Here is a 21,412-nt window from a genome sequence, read left to right on the forward strand (position 1 = left end):
ACCTGCTTCGGGATAGGTGGCTTGCTGACTAACAGGGACAACGGTTCCCATCTCCCAGCTGGAGGCCCCCAGGGGTCCCACGGTACTCTCATGAGTTCATGCGTGGAGCAGACGGTACCCCAAGCTATTGCAGCCAAGTCTTCTTTCCCAGGCTGTTTTTCCTTCACCCTGCCCTCCCTCCCTATCCTTGCTCCTTCCTGGTTGTCACCTCCTTCACCTACCTGAGTTCTGATTTATGTTGACCTGGCTATCCAACTGGTTTCCTGTATTGGTTGCAGTTTTGTTCCTTTTGCCTGTTTTTTCATCATTTTTGGTGTTTAGGTCCCCACTTAAGGTTTGACCTCCACTTCAAAATTTCCTCTTTTTAGTGTGAGCCATATGAGGAAGAAATCCCTCCCTAGCATCTATGGTGTGTATTCCTTTCCCTCCCCTCCCCTTCCTTCCCCTCTCCCATTCCCACTGTAGCCACCTTCCGCTCTGCTAGGTCACCAGCACTTGTAGCCAGTCTGTGTGGTAGGGCTGTTATGTACCCATATGACTGAGCCCCCTGACAACACAGGGATCACTCTACTGATACCGGAGCTGTTCGCTCCCCATATATGCCAAGGAGTGGTTGTTTACCTTCATGGAGCATTGGCACTCCCGGCAACGGCTGCCATGCCAGAGAGCCCTTGCTGTGGCGGGGTGGCGCCTGTGGGAAAGAGCCCCTGGTCGGAGTAGGTGGTATCAGTGCGGATGCTTGGCGCATGAAGCATATCAAGCTACAAAAATCTGGCCTTTATCAAACGGCTGTCACTTAGAATGGTGAAGGATCACTGAATGCTGCTTCGTATGACCTGGCAACCTTCCTTTCCCTGGCTACACCGTGGGAGGACGGCAGGCTCGCTGTCTTGGGCTGAAACCTTTTCACTGTTACTTTGTCTGTACTAAGATGGATGGGGACACAATCACTGCCACAAAGCCATTGTTTTTCATAAAAAATATTAAGGACAAGTTTGGTGAAGTGGAGTCTTAGTAAGATGCAGTCGGGCTCCCTGTTGATCAAAGCTACTTCTGCCACCCAATCTGCAGCTCTTCGTGCATGTGATTGTCTTGGCAACATCCCGGTGTCTATCACTCCACACCAATCTCTGAGTGTGATCCAGGGAATTACTTTTCATAGGGACCTCATCCTGCAAACTGTTGAGGAACTCCAGGCTAATCTGGCGCAGCATTGCGTTTATTTTATTAGACATATGCTGAAGGGTCGTGACGACAACCCTGCACCGATACTGGCACCTTCATTCTGGCTTTCGAGGGGGATACCCACCCAGAGAAGGTCAAGCTTATGCGCTACATAAGTGACGTGAAACAGTACATCCCTCCACCTATGCGGTGCTTTCAGTGCTTGCCTTTTGGGCATATATCTTCCCACTGTACGGCAGACCCTTTGTGTGATGACTGTTGCCACCCAGTCAATGAGGGAAGCCCCTGTGTTCCGCCATCTGTGTGTGTCTGTTGTGCTGACCACAACTCCCCTCACTCACCAGATTGCCCAGCTTACAAGAAAGAAACCTCTACCTCAGAAAGAGGAGGAGGAGCAACATAAATCCCAAGACAAGGTGCCATCTACCGCATTGCAACCTGAGTCTGATACCGTATTTATGGATGTCAACCCATCCTTGTCGGTGACTACTACTGACCAAATGACCTGACTTCTTCCTCAGCTTCTTTATGTCTATCTTGGACTCTTGCCACATGATCATCCAGTGGAATTGCAATAGATACTATCGTCACCTACTGGAAATGCAATGTCTTATCTCCTCCTATTCTACATTCTGTCTTTTTCTTCAAGAAACACACATTCATGACGACTACTCTCCAGCATTTCGCGGTTATCGGGCATTCTGTCGAAACTGTGCTGACCCCCAGGTAATATCAATATCTGGTTGGGTCTGCACTGTGGTTCGCTCCGATGTCATTAGTGACTGCAACCCCCCTATGTACCAATATGGAAGTAATAGTAGTTAGTACACGTGACTCTGGCAATCACCATTTGGAATGTCTACCTTCCTCCAGGTAGGCCGCTTGGTTACGTTGCACTGTTTACCTTAATCCAACAACTCCTGGCCCCATTTCTCCTCCTTGGGACTTCCCCAACCATCCACTGTGGGGGAGTGTCACTTCAATGGGTAGGAGGTATCCTTGACCAACTTATCATGGACCTCGATTTGTCTCTTCTCAAAGATGGTTCCGCTACCCACTTCAGTACCGCTCATGGCACTTTCTCTGCTATCGATCTCACTGTCTCCTCCCCTGCCCTCATGGCTTCCCTACACTGGTCATCCCATGATGACATTTGTGACAGTTACCACTTTCCGGTGATTCTATCATTCCTCTGCTGCCACCAGACAGATGGACCCCCCACATTAGGCATCTCGCAGGGCCAGTTGGTCTTTATACACTTCTGTTGTGAACTTGGACACCTCCCTCTCGAATTCCATTGATGAAGTCGTGCAAGGCATTTCTACCATTATCCTTCATGCTGCTGATACTGCTGTCCCTCTATCCACAGGTCCCCCTCGTCATCGACCTGTGCCGTGGTAGACCAAGGAAATCAGTCGCTGTCCAGGATTGTTGACAGGTGTGTCAGATTTAACCAACGCCCTTCACTGACCAACCTCATCGCTTTTAAATGTCTCTGTGTTAAGGCTCGTTACCTTATTACGTGGAGTAAAAAGGAATGCTGGGAACACTATGTTTCCTCCCTGGGGACGTATGCCTCGTTTCAAGTCTGGTCCAAGCTCCATAGCCTTCTGGCCGCCAGAGACAATTGACTGTCCAGGGTCTAAACTTCCAAGGAGCTCTGTGCACTGGTCCTTGCAACACACTTTGCGATGGTGTCAGTCATCCCCATCCTACCCTACTACCTTTCTCCAGCAGAAATGCATAGTTGAACAGCCCTCCCTAAATTTCATCCCATATCCCACATCACATTGAGCCCTATAATGCACCTTTCACTGAATGGGAATTGGTGCAGGCTCTTAGCTCTTCACAAGACACAGCCCCAGGCCCAGATTCCATCCACAACCAGATGCATTTCTGTCAAAATGGCAAGACATATAGTTACCCCGTCTTCCAGCCCAGGAAAAACTAGACTCTAGATAGCTACCGCTGAACTAGCCTGATGAAGGTACTTTGTAAACTGCTCAAAAGGATGGTCAGTGTCAATTATGCTGGGTACTTGTCCCTCTCACTGTGGCTTATGGGCAGAGCAATCTCCAACTGACCATTTACTCTGATTGGAATCAGTCATCCGACAGGCTTTTATTCACATCAGCACCTTGTTGATCTACATAAGGTGTATGACGTGGCTTGGTGCCATCAGATTTTAGTTACCCTCCATGAGTGAGGCTTCCGTGGTCCTCTTCAGATTTTTATCTGCGAGTTATCATCTCACCAGCTCTTCGGGTTCGAGTTGGCACTTCACTCAGTGTCCCTCAAATTCAGCAGCGTGGTATCCCACAGGGTTCTATGCTAAGTGTCACACTCTTCCTCACTGCTATGAATGAGCTTGTGACCTGTGTTGTGCCTCTGTTTACCCCGTCATTGTACCTTGACGATTTTTGCATCTGGTGCAGCTCCCACTCGATAGCGTCTGCTGAGCACCATTTCCAAGGCACCATCCGAAGGGTCTCTGTGTGGGCCACCGCCTATGTCTTAGTTTACTCCCTCCAACACACAGGTTATGCGTTTTTGCCGTCGACACACAGTACACACCGATCCAGAACTTTATTTAGGCAACCAGCTCCTTGATGTTGTAGCCCAGTCCCGTTTCCTGGGCCTTGTTTTTGAACAAGCTGACATGGCTGCCCCACATTCGCCACCTAAAGGCAACATGTATGCGGAGTCTTAATGCTCTCCACCTCCTGGCCCACACATCTTGGGGTGCAAGACCATTCCACTCTTCTCCATCTTTACCTTGCTCTGGTCTTGTCCAGACTAGATTATGGTAGTCAGGTTTATGGCTGAGCAGCTACTTTTACTTTGAAACTCCTTGACCCTGTCAGTCATTGTGGGGTGCATCTGGGTATTGGTGCCTTTTGCTGCACTAGTCCTGTTGATAGTCTCCTCAGGGAAGTGGGGGTTCCCCCACTACATATCCGATGGATACAACTCCTTGTTTCTTACGCAGTCACAATTTGCCAGTTCCCTGACTGTCCTGTGTACCATGTGCTCTTCGCCAATGAGGGACGTCTCCCTCCTAACACCCACCCATGGGTGGGATTGTCAGTTGGCATGTGTCTCGCATCCCTCTGTCGGGATCTCCATCTCCCCTCACTGGACTGCACCCTGTGTTTTCCCTCCAATAACCCCCCCCCCCCTCCTCCCTCCCTGTATGGTGCCTAGACCACAGATTAGGACCGATCTGTTCCAGGGTCCTAAGGTCTCTCACTCCTATGGTTTACCAGCGTCTTGCATGTACCATTCTTTAGAGTTCCAGGGTGTCACCATCTTTTACACTGATAGTTCTAAGACAATCGATAAGGTGGGATACACTTTCACGTTTTCTACTGGCTTCTAACACAATTTATTGCCGGGATCATGTAGTGTGTTCACAGCAGAGCTTCTAGTAATCACAGGTAACCCCTCCCCCCCCCCCTTTTTTTTCTCTCAGGTCTCAGGGCTCTCTCCACAGTGTTTTAATTTGTTCAGACTCCATGAGCAGCCTGCAGGCTATCGACCGATGCTACTCTCATCACCCTTCGGTCTCTGCTATCGATGACCCTCTCTCTGCCCTTGCGCATGTGGTCTGTTCAGTTGTCTTTCTCTGGGTCCCAACTCATGTTGGCCTCCCAGGGAATTAACTGGCTGACTGTTTGGCTAGAAAAGCAGATACTTACCCCATTTTCCTTGGTGATTCCAGCTGCGGATATGCAGGTCTACCTCAAATCTCTCTCTGCCCAAAATTGGAATGCCGTCTGGAGCACTACTGATCATAGTAATAAACTCTACACAATCAAGGAGTCTACTGCAGTCTGGCACTCTTCATACTGCTTGGTCACACCCAGCTCACCCATTGTTTCCTCCTACATAACAACCCACCCCCACAATGTGGTTGTGGAAACAGACTGACGATATGTCACATACTGGACTGTCCCCTTGTTTTGGCAATTTGTGTTAAGTATAGTCCTGATTCCTTAAATGTAATATTAGCAGACAATCCACAGATGGATGAACTGGTCCTCTGTTTCCTCAGTGAAAGTGGTTTTTATTTCCAGGTATAAGGTTCTAGTGTCGGGGCAGGGACAGATTGGTTGTGATTGGGAGTTCTTTTACAGTCTTCTCGGACTGTGACCCCATGACCACCCTGTTTTTTTTCCAGTTTTTAGATTTGATCTCACCCTCTATGCCTTTACTGTGTTTGTTTAATGATTCCGCTGACGGAATCTGTCCATTTTCAGCAGACCCTTTTTCTTCTGTAACTCACTTTGTAATAGCAGGACTGATGACCTCTCCATTTGGTCCCACAGACCCTCTCAAATAATCAGTCAATCCCAGCTGGAGATGAATCCCCTTCCTCTGACTTCTTGCCAGTAGTAATCCCTTGGGACAATTTTTACAAAGTTCTCTTCAAGTAACTCGCCAATAGCCTGGACAAACTGGCTACCAGTAAAGACTCTACAGATCAGTATAATGGAAACAGGCCACTGATCAGTATTACACCATGAAGTTTTAGGAATCTGGCATATGAAATGGATTACTCTGACTTTACCAACTATGGGTGAAAAACAGTAGGAATCTGTGGAGGTCCTCCATGCAGGACTATTGCAAGACTCTGCCACCCTTTGCCAACTCCGCATCGGTTGTATCTGGCTGGCTGACGGTCATCTCCTCCCTCATGACGACCCACCCCACTGTCATTATGGTTCCCATTTGACTGTGGTTAACATTTTGCTGAACTGTCCCAACCTAGCTGCCCTGCAGTGGACTCTTTAATCTCAGTGACTCGGTACCTCTGGTGTTAGTTTTATGTGTTTTTTTTTTTGTTTTCGTGAAGGGATCTGTTACCAATCTCTTCAAGGGAGAGCCACCTAACCTTATCAGCCCATTGAAGGGTTGCCTCTTCTGCCCAGAGGGGGCTGCAACTGTGTGGGCTTGGTTGTCCAACCCAGTCCTCACAGTACCTGCTCTTGTACTCTTCCTCCCCCCTCTTGTGTGGTCTGTTAGACTTGTGCATACTTTGTCTCTCTGTACTTCTTCTACACTGTCCATGTTGCTAATCTTTCCTATACAATTTCTTAGTGGAGTGCCTCCAGTAAATGCTGGATGCTGGGGGATGTATGTCTCCTCATTGCAATCTGCTCTCGGGGGATTTGGGCTGCTCCCCAGGTGGGGTACCTTTTCTTTCTTCCTCATGTCTCCCTTTCTTCCTCAGGGTTTTGCGTGGCAGGCTATCTACAATCTAGTCATATAGACCTGTTCAAGGAAAAAGCGACTGATAACCAAGTAGATTGGTCCCTTTAATCATCCAACTAACCAACTTGTGACTGTTACCTGTTTTTTCTGTAATGAAATTCAGACTATCTTTGTTCAGACCCCTTGTTGCTTTAATATGGATAGTAGCCGATTTGGCTGTCGCATCTCCATCTATTACATCGAGCCCACTAATAAGCAACAGTAACTTCATTGTGGTAATTAGTAATCTTTTTATATACATGAATATAACAGAGGGAAACATTCCACGTGGTCTTTAAATATGTCTGCTTGTGTCTGTATGTGTGGATGGATATGTGTGTGTGTGCGAGTGTATACCTGTCCTTTTTTCCCCCTAAGGTAAGTCTTTCCGCTCCCGGGATTGGAATGACTCCTTACCCTCTCCCTTAAAACCCACTTCCTTTCGTCTTTCCCTCTCCTTCCCTCTTTCCTGATGAGGCAACAGTTTGTTGCGAAAGCTTGCATTTTGTGTGTATATTTGTGTTTGTTTGTGTGTCTATCGACCTGCCAGCACTTTTGTTTGGTAAGTCTCATCATCTTTCTTTCTATATACATGGTTTCATATGTTAAGTTTGGTCGTTATAGGAAATGGTTGTGACCATATGCTTACTTTCATAAGATTGCAGGATTACTTACTGAATGTTTCTGCATCTAGATATTACTTAATATTAGTTCTGAAGACAATTTCTTTGGCTGGAATGACTTGACTCATTCAGAACAAGGAAAGTGTTTAGCTATACTACAGTAACAGCCTGGACAAGAATCTGATGCTATATAAAATTCTGCTGAGCCACACTCTGGTAGGAGATAAACATTGTCGAAAGTCTTCCCATATTTTATCTAAAATGCTGTGATAATCTCAGATCTTCATAATACAGTTGGTAGCCTCTAGACATTTGTCACATTACATCATGGTATTTCCCTTGTGAGCGATCCCATAGTAAAACATCTTGTATGCTTTTGTCCATCAACACCTACTCTAGTATCATCACTGAAGAAACACACTGTGAAGGGAAGTTCAGGTGATTACTGCAGAGCCAGGTCATTTAGCTATAATTAACTTTTTTGCATTTGTTAGGATACACCAAAAGTCTAAACTAATACTTCCCCTATTACAAAATATGTTCAGGTATACCAGGCATCATCGTCAACACGCACTGCACCTGGTGGCATCAAGGAAGTGAAGAAGACCGTTTGTGATTCTCGTTCAGGAACAAAGAAAATGGCTGTTGGACATCATATTGGTGAACGTGCACACTATCTGGAACGTGAACAGAATATGTACTCTGGGGAGCAGGAGGAGAGGCAGGATTTCATTAACCTTGAAGAAGGTTAGTTGATAAATGTTTATGTACTACAAAATACTGAGCTCATTTCTTGTATGAATTATTCAGCCGGAGGTTTCTTGATTCATTGTAAGAAAGGAAAGGACTTGAGGAAAATAGAATATTTGAGAGTTCATGAGTGTCATTACACTGAGGTGACAAGTCATGGGATACCTCCTGATATTGTGTCGAACCATCTTTTGTTCAGCAACTTGACATGGCATGGACTCAAAGTTCTTAGAAGTCCCCTGCAGAAATATTGAGCCGTGCTGCTTGTAGTTGTCCATAACTGTGAAAGTGTTGCTGGTGCAGGGTTTTGTGCATGAGCTGACCTCTCAATTGTGTCCCATAAGAGTTTGATGGGATTCATGTTGGACGATTTAGTGACTAGATCATTTGCTCAAATTGTCCAGAATGGTCTTCAACCAATTGTGAACAGTTGTGACCTGGTTAGAATTCCAGAGTTATTCGGGAAGAGCAAGTCTATGAATGGTTGCAAATGGTCTCAAAGTAGCCGAACACAATAATGTCTTGTCAGTGACCCAGTTCGTTCCATGCACACATGCCCCACCAGATTATAGCGCCCCCACCAGCTTGCACAGTGGCTTCAGGGGGTCTTAGCTGCTTCGTGCGGTATGTGCCACACATGAACCCTTCCATCAGCTCTTACCAATTGAAATCAAGACTCATCTGACCAGGCCGCAAATTTCCATTCGTCTAGGGTCCAACTGATACAGTCACAAGCCAAGGAGAGATGCTACAGGTGGTGATGTGCTGTTAACAAGGGCAGTTGCATGAGTCATCTGCCAGCTAATGTATACATTCTTTGTATCTCCTACACTTTTTCTGCAGTTGTTTCACACAGTGTTGTTCGGTAGCACTGACAATTCTACACTGGCTCTGCTGCTCTCGGTTGTTAAGGGAAGGCCATCAGCCACTGCATTGTCAATGGTGAGAGCTAATGCCTGAAATTTGGTATTCTGTTCTCTTATGATATTGCAGATCTTGTAATATTAAATTCTTTAACTATTTCCGAAATGGAATGTCCCATGCTTGTAGCTCCAACTATTATTTCTGTTGCATGGCCATAATCACATTGGAAACCTTTTCACATGAATCACGTGCTTACAAATGACAGCCACACCAGTGCACTACTGCTTTTATAGATTGTGTATGTGATACTACTGCCATCTGTGTACGTGCGTGTCGCAATCCCATGACTTGTCGCTTCGGTGTATATGCTGTGTGGACTAAACGGCACATGAAAAGTCTGTAATGTATCAAGAGAATTGTTATTGACTCAAGATAATTGAATCATAAAATAAAATTGCATTCTACATTCCTGCATAAGGCAAAAAGTGCAAAATATTTTTCTGTGAATGTGGAAATGTTGAGTGGTTGTTGACAATTAAAATTTAATTGTTTCTATGATTATCACTCTAACACTGAATTGTCAATGGATGTTTTGTAGGATAATTAAAAAGTGCATTATATTACAATATCCAAATTATAATTCTTGATGATGTTACGTTGTTTGATTACCTTTCATTGTTCCCACATCTCAGCTGATTGCTAGTAAATATAAAAAAAATTACTAATACATTTATTTGTAGGTAAATGATAATAATGAATAGCAAAATGTGATAAGGTGTCCAGTATGCCAAGAACAATATTTTGAAATCTCACAATGGGGGTGGAGGAAATGCCATTGACAAAGAAACGTGTGCTGGAAAAAACATCCATGTTTATATTCATTTCCAATTCATTAGTGTTACAGAATACTTAAAGGTTGTTTTATACGTATCGTAATGTATTCCCATTTCCTGTGCCCAATGAGGTGTTGTAAATGTCAATGCTATGGCTGCACCACCTTAAATTGCAAATACCAGGCAACGTGTAACTAAGTGGCTCAAGAACCTGGAACACAAAACATGTCACTTCTCTGAGAAATGTGAAATTTGGTCGAGAGTACTAAGCATTAATCTACAAAAAGAGTGTACGAAATCGAGGTGATGAATAGCTTGTGCTGAAGCAAATAAAGCATATCAGGTTGTGATACAATCACTGTTTCCAACATAATTTACTGTAGTGACTAAGTAGAGATGAGGAATTCAACATTTATATCAGTAAAAAGAATTGAACAAGCAGTTCATCTGCAAACTACTTGTTACAAAGTCATTCATGCCTTTCAGGTCATCAACATATTAACAAGACAGTAATAGGCTCCATTCTGACCAGCCAAGACAGCAAAGAATGTTCAAGCGCTGCTTCCAGGGCAGAGTCATGCGGCGGCCGTGGATTGATTCCTCATGGTAGATTGATGAGGTCTCTGTTAGATGATTCACAAACATTTTGAAAACTTTGTCACTTTCACTTGAATAAATGAATAAAACTACACCCGGACAGTTAGGGTACATACGTTTCTTTGGGGGGGGGGGGGGGGGGGGAGGAGATACAGGGTGGTAGGAAAGGCATCTGGCCACCCCTTAAATTAACCATGCCAAATCAGTCTTGAATATCGCTGTTAGCTGCAACTGTAAGTTTCCAACGTGAAAAGCAGGCAGGTTTCAATATTGCTAAGACTATTTTCTATAGTAGAACAAGTAGTCACTTAAAAACCTTTTTTTAACAAGGACTGGTATCTTGCTCCTAATTGTGAAAAGCTGTTACCTACCTACATTACTTTACATAAAATGTGATACATTCATCATGAGCAGAAGCACTCGCATCTCATACAAGCAATATGATTAAAATTCGTTAAAAGTGTAAGATAAAAATCAGGTATGGGTATTCAACAGACAAATGTCAAACTAAGCATGTGGCAACTTGTTTTGCAGCACTTACTTGCATGTTGTGGGCTGATAACGTCACTTAAAACTTCTCCTGCAGTGTCATACCATTGTGATACCCAAAACAGTTTGACACAAATGCAAGGAGTGAAATCGGATAAAATTAAAAGGAGTAAAAAGTACTACATGTTCTCAGATTGGACTGTCCCACACAGTTTTTCACTGTAAAAAGCAATAATGGAAAAAAATTAACATGAAGGCATAAGTAGCCTGTTTATCTAGTAAAAAATAAACAATATGACCATTTAAGATTTCGTTACAGGACCTAATTGTCCTTGTGTGATGAACCTTGTATATCAAAGAAACAGTGCCATCTAGTTAAAATGAAGTATTAAGACATGTACGTGAGGGAGACAACACTACTGAAGAGCAAGAGATGTTGATAAAGGACCTACAAGGTTGCGAGCACTGGCTTGAAACCGTTGAAAAAGTCTATTTCTTGATTGCAGCTTGTCATATAGGATGATATCCAACTGTCACCATCTCTTTTCATTATGCAGAATCCAGATCTTTCTAATCTTTCTTGATTGTGATCTGATGTTAACGAATGTTATTTGAAAGGAGAATTATGGACAGTGACACATTTTTTACCAAAAGATGTTCTTTCTATCTAACATAGAAAGCCCTTCCAGTATGTCAGATAAAAAAATTACTGGATATGCACTGCATGTAATCCTGAGATACCTACTGTTTTAATATTATGGATTCAGTTTTTTCCATAGGCTGATTTTAGTAGAGAACGCAACTTTACAGCTGTATTTATTTACCAGCAAATTTTTAATCCTGCCTGAGATTGAGATACTCCTTATAAAAAGAGTTGAAATATGCCTTTCACTTTCATTACAGTCACATAATGTGGTTGCTTATTTTTGGTTTCCTTCTTAAAAAATTTTCTGCTGTAGATGGATACTATTTTATTGCAAGTTAGTTTTAATTTCCCCCGTCTCCCTGTCAAGTCAGATGGTATAATTGGATGAATACTAGTTGGTTTGTGAAAAATATCGAAACCTATTGTCGTCTGTAACCCCGAGTTCGAGATCTAATAAATTTGGTTTGCAATATTCATTTTGCAACTCGGAGGTAAATTTAAATTTTTCATGAGGACTATTCAACATTCCAAAGAGTTGATCCATTATATAAAATTAAAGTATCAACATACCTCGAATGGGGAATTAAATTCCTAGTTTTGTGGATGCATGACCTTAAAAAGAAATTTTTTCTTCTAATGTGACTATAAAAATATTCGCCAGAATGTCTGCTAATAGATTATCCGTGGCAGGACCATCTGACAGTTTACAAAGCTTACCATTAAACTCAAAATAATTTTATTTTACTACCATTTAACAACCACATTAATTCTATAATCTGTTCAGCAGTTGTTTCTTTCTTATTAGCCCCCAAGCTCTTTTCTAGTGTTTCTAAAGTAGTGTGAACTGGCATATTGCTGTAAAGGTTTGTAAAGTCATCATAAGACTAAACCTGATGTAAACAAATGCAAATGCAATGATTGGTGAGAAGTTGCAGCACACATGCACTGGTGCTGTTATGCTCTTGAAAGTAGGTCCTGCTTGTGTGTTAGATCACGCTTTAACTATGACTGTACACAATTTTTGAAGTAAAAACTACAGTCTCTGTAATGTTGTTTTATGATTGTCATGCTGTTAATATGCAGTATGACATTGGCCGAGGCTGCTTCCTGTTCCGTAGTGAAGCACACGTGTGGAACACGGTTAAAAAGTGCCGAGAAATATGTTGCTCTTAACGGTTTTTCATAAATTTGCAGAAAAAAAAATCTGCTTTGAAGCGCGCTTTTGTAGATTGCTGGTATGAGTCTCGCCTTACTCATCCCCCCCCCCCCCCCCTCCTTGTTTCTATGTTCCAAGTTGCTAGGGTCCCACAACATAGTACTACATAATATTACATGGCATGTATCTCAGACAGACATTTAACCACCCACATTTTGCATGGCTGAAGAGCATTGAGTGCACTGATACATTGTTGCGTTTGTGCATATTTTATTTTGCAAATTGTGATTTGCCCGATGATGTGCAATACTAGTAACCAAACGTTTGTTAAATTTTAGATATTAATATGCAGAAAACAAGGCTATAAACTACCTCTAATAAAATATCTCATATGGATACAGGTTGCTATGGAATATCGTTCATTAGGTAATTTTGCGTTTTTGTATTTTTAGGCAGAATTCACATTCATATTTGCATTTATCACAAAATTCAAATTTTTGAGTACTTACAAATAACTGAACAAAAATGATGTGTGTAGCTTAGAAAAAAAATTTGGCGTTTTGACCTGTTAGCTTGTAATATCCTACACTCACATTAAGGTAAATGTTTTTAAATTTTTAAGAGTGGATGATGTTTTCTGGCCTTACCTTTGATTAGAAGCTTGCAGGGCTGTCACATCTGGGCACAGGAAATAATTCTATCAAAATGCTTAGTATTCTAAAAGTCTGCACATAGGCTATATGCATGTGTCCAGCCCCATCATTATTATAGAACACAGTGTATATGTTTGTCAGTCACACCCGAAAGTGGTAGATACAGCTGACTGCAAGGAAATTCCATCACAAACAGCTGTGTTTAAAAGATCTCAATTTCCAGCCTCTGCACGAAAGCTGGCAGGTCTCAGTTTCAGGCAACACCTTCCCATAATGCAACAGTTGTGCAAAATATATTGTGTATGCACACATGCAGTGATTTTATTTCACTAATTATCTGTGAGGAATGAGTGCACACAGGCTTTAGACTAGGACAACCCATCTTTCAGAAATAGGTGTGGTGAATGTTAATATTGTATACTGAAGTTGTCTTCTAAACTCGACTATGGAATTAACAGATGACTTGAGAAGATACCTCATTGCCTACTGTGTATTTTTAAGGCTTGCTGTAATAATTGGAAGAGATGTTAATCACGCCAAAATTCATTAAGACAGACTTTGAGAGTTATAGAGTGAAAACTTCCTGCAAAAGACCTAAAGCTTTCTTTCATAATTACTTAAAGCAGATGATTTTAAACATTTTTCATGATGAAAATATGTTAATTTGTTTGCGAATGTTGATGTACTGATCACAGTACAGTAGAACCTACAAGGGCCTAGAAAAGTAAGCTGGAAAGTCTTAAATTTCAACAAGATGGCTGAGGAGGAGGAGGAGGTTGTCATTTCTCAGAAAGGAACTAGAATCACTTTATTCATGCAGTGAGAAAAAAATCATTGTTGCTGAGACAGAAAATTGAAAATGCCGAAACAATGTCTCTAAATGTTTCTTCCCAAAGGGCATTGAAGCATTGTTGTCATAATTAAATTCCTGTACTGCAGTTGCTATGATTATCATCGTAGTCCTTACTGCAGTTTGAGAGACAAAATACAAGAATGTTTCACACTATCAAAATTGATAACGTAACTTCAAAATGAGGCAACAAATTTTCATTGTGTACAGTGCTTAAAGACAGGTTTCAGTTATTCAGCTACTACATCTACATCCATACTCCACAAGCCACCTGACGGTGTGTGGTGGAGGGTACTTTGAGTACCTCTATTGGTTCTCCCTTCTATTCCAGTCTCACATTGTTCATGGAAAGAAAGATTGTTGGTATGCCTCTGTGTGGGCGCTAATCTCTCCGATTTTATCCTCGTGGTCTCTTCGCGAGATGTACATAGGAGGGAGCAGTATACTGCTTGACTCCTCGGTGAAGGTATGTTCTCGAAACTTCAACAAAAGCCCGTACCGAGCTACTAGCGTCTCTCCTGCAGAGTCTTCCACTGGAGTTCATCTATCATCTCTGTAATGCTTTTGCGATTACTAAATGATCCTGTAATGAAGCGCGCTGCTCTCCATTGGATCTTCTCTCTCTCTTCTATCAACCCTATCTGGTACAGATCCCACACTGGTGAGTAATACTTAGCAGTGGGCGAACAAGTGTACTATAACCTACTTCCTTTGTTTTCGGAGTGCATTTCCGTAGGATTCTTCCAATGAATCTGTCTGGCATCTGCTTTACCGATGATCAACTTTATATGGTCATTCCATTTTAAATCACTCCTAATGCCTACTCCCAGATAATTTATGGAATTAATTGCTTCCGGTTGCTGACCTGCTATATTGTAGCTAAATGATAAGGGATCTTTCTTTCTATGTATTCACAGCACATTACACTTGTCTACATTGAAATTCAATTGCCATTCCCTGCACCAAGTGTCAATTTGTTGCATATCCTCCGACATTTCAATACAATTTTCCATTGTTACAATCTCTCGACATACTACAGCATCATTTGCAAAAAGCCTCAGTGAACTTCAGACATTAATCACAAGGTTATTTATGTATATTGTGAATAGCAACAGTCCTAAGACACTCCCCTGCGGCACACCTGAAATCACTCTTACTTTGGAAGACTTCTCTCCATTGAGAATGACATGCTGCGTTTTGTTATCTAGGAACTCTTCAATCCAATCACACAATTGGTCTGATAGTCCATATGCTCTTACTTTACTAGTGGCAAGGACAGATGTTGTGGCGTGACATTAGACAGTAGTATGTGGCTAGACGAAACTTGGGTTGATGCCATTCATTCATTATGAAGACGCTAGGCTGATGAAAGCACTAGGGAACAGTGGCAGTGTCTTTTGGTTTGAGAGAGAGAGAGAGAGAGAGAGAGAGAGAGAGATATGATGATCAGAAGTGAACAGTGTCAGAGTTTTCAAAAGACACATATCTAACCACTTTGCAATACCTACAAGGGTATTAGTCAGTGTTATGAATAATGCAATGTGTCATTCAGTTGCCCATGGTAAGGCACCATCTCTCACAATAAGAAAATTCAGTATTATTCTGTGGTCGAAAGCATGAGATTAGGATCTGAAAGAGACTTGAAGACAGCTGACTTGCTCGGAATTATGGCACAAAAGAAGCCAACATTACCAAAAGGTGCAGGTGTTCTAAGCTTCCTCCATAGCATTGTCATTTCAGTGTCATGGAAGTGATATTGGTCTAAATAAAAAAAGTGTAGCTGAAACAACAAAATATCGCCTATCTCTGAAGTTGAGTCTCCTTGTGGTCGCTGTCAATCAAGTGACTGGTGAGACATGAAAGAGAATAGGGAACAGCACTGCAGGTATCATCAGAGGTGCAGCCAGAAACAGATGTATTGATGTGGACTGTGTGGAAAATTACACATATGGAAGGAATCAGTGGCAGCTTGAATTTTACAAAAGAAACGAATTTGAAATAAGTTTCTAACAGATTAGTGGTGGTTTTTCATTACCCTAACTGCAGTGTGTTTGGAAATTTAAGTGGAGAATGTGGCATTGACTGATCATAACATTATGATTACCTTCTTAATATTATAACCATTCCATGAGGATTTGTGATTGCAGCTGGATAACATAGACTTCCTGCTGTTAATATACTGATGAATTATTCTGTCACTAGTGCAACGGTAATAACCTGTATCTATTAACAACAACAACAAAAATTATGAATGTTCGGCAATATTGTGAGAATAATCCGCATTTATATTGTGTAGTATAACTGGTAACTTCAATTCAGCAAACTGTATAATAAAATGAGTGCTTTACAGTTTGTAGAGTTCATATACTGTAGTTAGTGACAAAGTAAATTCACACATCCAGGTGTGACGTGCATGTTTTTATGATTTTTGTTTTTGCTTTTAGAGAATGTGAGAGGTAGCTATTAGGCCATGTCTTGTAACATGGCCATGTCTGATCACATGAATAGTCAATACCAAATATTTATCTCAACTGACTATAGTGCTTTGAAAAGCAGTGTAAACCTCTGAAACTTGGTAAAACCATAGGGCGCAATGAAGTCCTAGTCAACTTACGTACAGTATATTCTAGTGAATAAGCTCCACTCTTTATTATAATGTAGTACAGGTACCTTGAGTATAACAATGTTCACTGTGATATGTAAAGAGCTTTCACGTTGTTGTTGTTGTTGTTGTTGTTGTTGTGATCTTCAGTCCTGAGACTGGTTTGATGCAGCTCTCCATGCTACTCTATCCTGTGCAAGCTTCATCATCTCCCAGTACCTACTGCAACCTACATCCTTCTGAATATGCTTAGTGTATTCATCTCTTGGTCTCCCCCTACGATTTTTACCCTCCACGCTGCCCTCCAATACTAAATTGGTGATCCCTTGATGCCTCAGAACATGTCCTACCAACCGATCCCTTCTTCTGGTCAAGTTTTGCCACAAACTCCTCTTCTCCCCAACCCTATTCAGTACCTCCTCATTAGTTACATGATCTACCCATCTGATCTTCAGCATTCTTCTGTAGCACCACATTTCGAAATCTTCTATTCTCTTCTTGTCCAAACTATTTACCGTCCATGTTTCACTTCCATACATGGCTACACTCCATACAAATACTTTCAGAAATGACTTCCTGACACTTAAATCTATACTAGATGTTAATAAATTTCTCTTATTAAGAAACGCTTTCCTTGCCATTGCCAGTCTACATTTTATATCCTCTCTACTTCGACCATCATCAGTTATTTTGCTCCCCAAATAGCAAAACTCCTTTACTACTTTAAGTGTCTCATTTCCTAATCTAATACCCTCAACATCCCCCGATTTAATTCGACTACATTCCATTATCCTCGTTTTGCTTTTGTTGATGTTCATCTTATATCCTCCCTTAAAGACACCATCCATTCCGTTCAACTGCTCTTCCAAGTCCTTTGCTGTCTCTGACAGAATTACAATGTCATCGGCGAACCTCAAAGTTTTTATTTCTTCTCCATGGATTTTAATACCTACTCCGAATTTTTCTTTTGTTTCCTTTACTGCTTGCTCAATATACAGATTGAATAACATCGGGGAGAGGCTACAACCCTGTCTTACTCCCTTCCCAACCACTGCTTCCCTTTCATGTCCCTCGACTCTTATAACTGCCATCTGGTTTCTGTACAAATTGTAAATAGCCTTTCGCTCCCTGTATTTTACTCCTGCCACCTTTTGGATTTGAAAGAGAGTATTCCAGTCAACATTGTCAAAAGCATTTCTCTAAGTCTACAAATGCTAGAAACATAGGTTTGCCTTTCCTTAGTCTTTCTTCTAAGATAAGTCGTAAGGTCAGTATTGCCTCACGTGTTCCAGTATTTCTACGGAATCCAAACTGATCTTCCCCGAGGTCGGCTTCTACTAGTTTTTCCATTCGTCTGTAAAGAATTCGTGTTAGTATTTTGCAGCTGTGGCTTATTAAACTGATTGTTCGGTAATTCTCACATCTGTTAACACCTGCTTTCTTTGGGATTGGAATTATTATATTCTTCTTGAAGTCTGAGGGTATTTCGCCTGTCTTATACATCTTGCTCACCAGATGGTCGACTTTTGATAGGAGTGGCTCTCCCAAGGCCATCAGTAGTTCTAATGGAATGTTGTCTACTCCGGGGGCCTTGTTTCGACTCGGGTCTTTCAGCGCTCTGTCAAACTCTTCACGCAGTATCGTATCTCCCATTTCATCTTCATCTACATCCTCTTCCATTTCCATAATATTGTCCTCAAGTTCATCGCCCTTGTATAGACCCTCTATATACTCCTTCCACCTTTCTGCCTTCCCTTCTTTCACGTGTACCTGCAAAAATGGAAAAAACTTAACCTGCAGAACTGCCATATTGTATCACTCAAATCTGTCAACATAATCGTAGAGCGAGTTCAGAGTTCCTATCTGACTTACATGGAGGGGAAAAGAAATTCTTCTTCTCGGAAATCTCCTTTGTTTCCAGAAACAACACTCTTGCAGAATTTAACTTATGCTCTTCACCCAGAATATCCTCAGTGCAATCAATAATGCAAGCAATGCTAATTGGTGTTTCTGGATTTTCAAAGAGCTTATGTTTTGGTCCCATACTGAATCTTCTAAAGAAAATGTTTCTATGGGATATCTGACCAGTTTTTTAATTGGTGACAATATCACAGGTAGGATACAGCACGATTACTGTGGATGATGATACACACACACACACACACAAGTAATATTTGATGTACTGCAGGGAATTATAATTCTACAATGCAAGTACCTATGATGAAATACTATACAGTAAAAATTGGTGAAACCTCCAGCTAGAGTATCAGACCTGTTGCAAAGACTTGACAAAAGAGATGTGTACATGTTTGTTTGGGAATAAAAATGTGTTTATGTATGAAGTATGATGAACATCAAAGGCTTAGTTGTTGTAAACCAAGTGTCGTGCTAATCTTGATTGATAGGTTTCAGAGAAACTGCAGTACAAATACAGAAGAGATTACGGTACATATTAATTGGGGAGGAGCAAAATGGTTGACATGCAAGCATGTAACATAAATGTTGAAAAATCATGACTAGCAGACACTTTAAGAAACACATCGTACATTGTGCAAAAATCTGCATACAGTAGTTACAGAACTAGCTTTCAGGGCAGAAACTAGAAGTGTTCTTCTGTCCCATAAGGATACAGGGTACTTTTCCGGCTCAATGTTATAGAAAAATCAACAATTATTTCTTTCAGGCACTGTTTATAATGTATGTTTATAATGTATGTTTTACACACTTCCTAAACAAATTCGAAGTATTTTAAATATTTTGAACCTGATTAGGGTTATTAAAAAATTACAAAGAAATTGATGCAATTTTTTTTCCAAAATGCTTCCTCAAATTGAGGTACCATTTAATCCAATGTTACACATTTGGAGGAGACCAAATTTTTGCCGGATATACATGACATGATGGCTGAGGTACTAGACCTATTTAATTCCACCTCTTATGTATATTACAAGGATTTTAAAAAAAATCATCTTATATTTTAATTTTTATAATTTTTTCATAATGTTATTTTTTCTGTAATTTAGTTGATTTTGCAGTAAAGTGTAGGTCTACTGCATAAGTATGGACTATTGCAAGTTACAGAAAAAAATTAGAGCAATGCTTTATAAACTCTGGGAAATATTTGTGCCTGAATTCTGAAAAATACAACTTACGTGAAATTGTGAATGAAGATAGTGTGTCCAATTAAACTGTGCCTTAGAACATTCCTGCAGCATAGTCTTCATCCTGCAGAATTTCATCATCTTCAAGCTTCCTGTTGGCATTCCTTTTAGCACTTCTTCCTTTTTTAGTAACTTGAAGAGCAAATCTTTCAGCTTCATGCACCCGTTGTCTGTCACACGCAAGCAGTTGATCTTCCATATTAGGGCCACATTTTATTCCTCAATTTCTCAGGACTTACAGCCTTCCTAACATTCAATCATTGAAAAATATCACTGCATCTAGTACACCAACTTTTAATGTATTTAGTCCTACAAAAACATTCTTGGGTAATATTTCCCAAATGCTATGGTCGGAACTTTTGTTTGTATTGAGTGCCCCCATGAAGACATTCACTAAGCAAAACAGGGTCACTCAGGTCTCTAGAAATTGGTTTTATTTCATTCATAACAGGCTCAGGAAGAGAATGCTTATGATGGTATATTTGACCACTTTCTTCTGCTTTTTGGTAACCACACCAAGAATCTGCTCCTTTAGGGCACAGTCCGTGCATAGGGTGCTCATCTGCAGACAACTTATGAAAGTAGGTGGCCCATACAGCTTTTTTCATGGCTGTATAATCTTTCAGAGGTGCAGTTCATCTAATGACCAGTCCATAATATCTCTGAAGGAGGTCTATTTCAGTTTCTGTCAATGTGCGTCAGCCAGAGAGAGATTTTCCATCAGATTCTACTTTCCTTTCATTTCGCTTTGTAGCTTCCTGAATCTAGCACCCATCCTCTTTTGCACGTGTCCACAACGCTCAAGTTTTGTTACCAAGGTATCACCACGAACATTGAACTCATTAATTTTACTGAAAGATTTAGAGTCCCCATCACCTAGGTACTTCATATATCTAACATTATAAATGGGCACCAACCTCTGAAATATTTGTAGATCTCCATCATAGTCCATACCTCCAGTGTACCAATTATAATTCTTAGAACACTGATGTTCATATCCTTCAGTGTTGTCATGGCAAGTGTGGCAGTACTTAGATAAGCACTCAACATCAACTACTTTTCCATTCTCCTGAGAAGTAGTACTTACAACACTATTCAAGGAGCGATGTCCTCGACTTTGCCATGTCCCATCAAGTGCAACAGCAATGTGCCTGGTCCCACGAATAGTTGCAGTTTTTTCTACTGCACGTTTCATAGATGCTTTAGACACAAGTGTCAAGGCACCTAAAAGTATTTTTATGTACTTGCTGAACCTACTGGGAGGAGGATGAGGAGGAATAATGTTCATCAAACCACAAAACATTTGAGTAGCCTATTTTTCCCTTTTCCTATTGCATGGATAGTGTACACTAACTTCAAATTTACATCATTTGAATTATGCACAATGTTCGAAGTCATTTTTGAGGTAGATTAATTGCAGGATCTACACAGAACAACTAATTTTGATGCTAAACTCTTCCTGCTACTTTGTTGTTCAGTTATTTCCAGACAGACTACACCATCACATTGTTTACATTTTGCCCTTTCCTTTGTCAAAGATAAGATGCCCACATTATCATCATCATCAACAACAACAACAACAAATCCACTACAAACAATGTCATTGTTAATACAAAAATTTGAATCACCAAGAGGTGTGCCATGTGGGAGTTTCTTCCCTGAAGAACTGATACATAGATTACTTTCAACAGTGTGACTTGGTTTGTCTGCGAACTGGTTATTACAGAATTTCCTTTTATTGAATTTCTTG

General features: G+C 41.1%; 1 protein-coding gene across 3 annotated transcripts in view; it reads left to right on the forward strand.

Moving 5' to 3' along the window:
* The window catches only part of LOC126236781 (myeloid leukemia factor), a 140,686-nt gene that overhangs the window by 50,900 nt on the left and 68,374 nt on the right, over positions 1 to 21,412 (forward strand). For all 3 annotated transcript variants that reach the window (XM_049946361.1, XM_049946359.1, XM_049946360.1), the window contains exon 4: positions 7,607 to 7,808. In XM_049946361.1, the coding sequence (XP_049802318.1) occupies positions 7,607 to 7,808 (202 nt within the window). The remainder of the gene's footprint in view (positions 1 to 7,606; positions 7,809 to 21,412) is intronic.

This window comes from Schistocerca nitens, chromosome 2 (genome assembly GCF_023898315.1).
Source record: "Schistocerca nitens isolate TAMUIC-IGC-003100 chromosome 2, iqSchNite1.1, whole genome shotgun sequence".
Lineage (NCBI taxonomy): Eukaryota > Metazoa > Arthropoda > Insecta > Orthoptera > Acrididae > Schistocerca > Schistocerca nitens.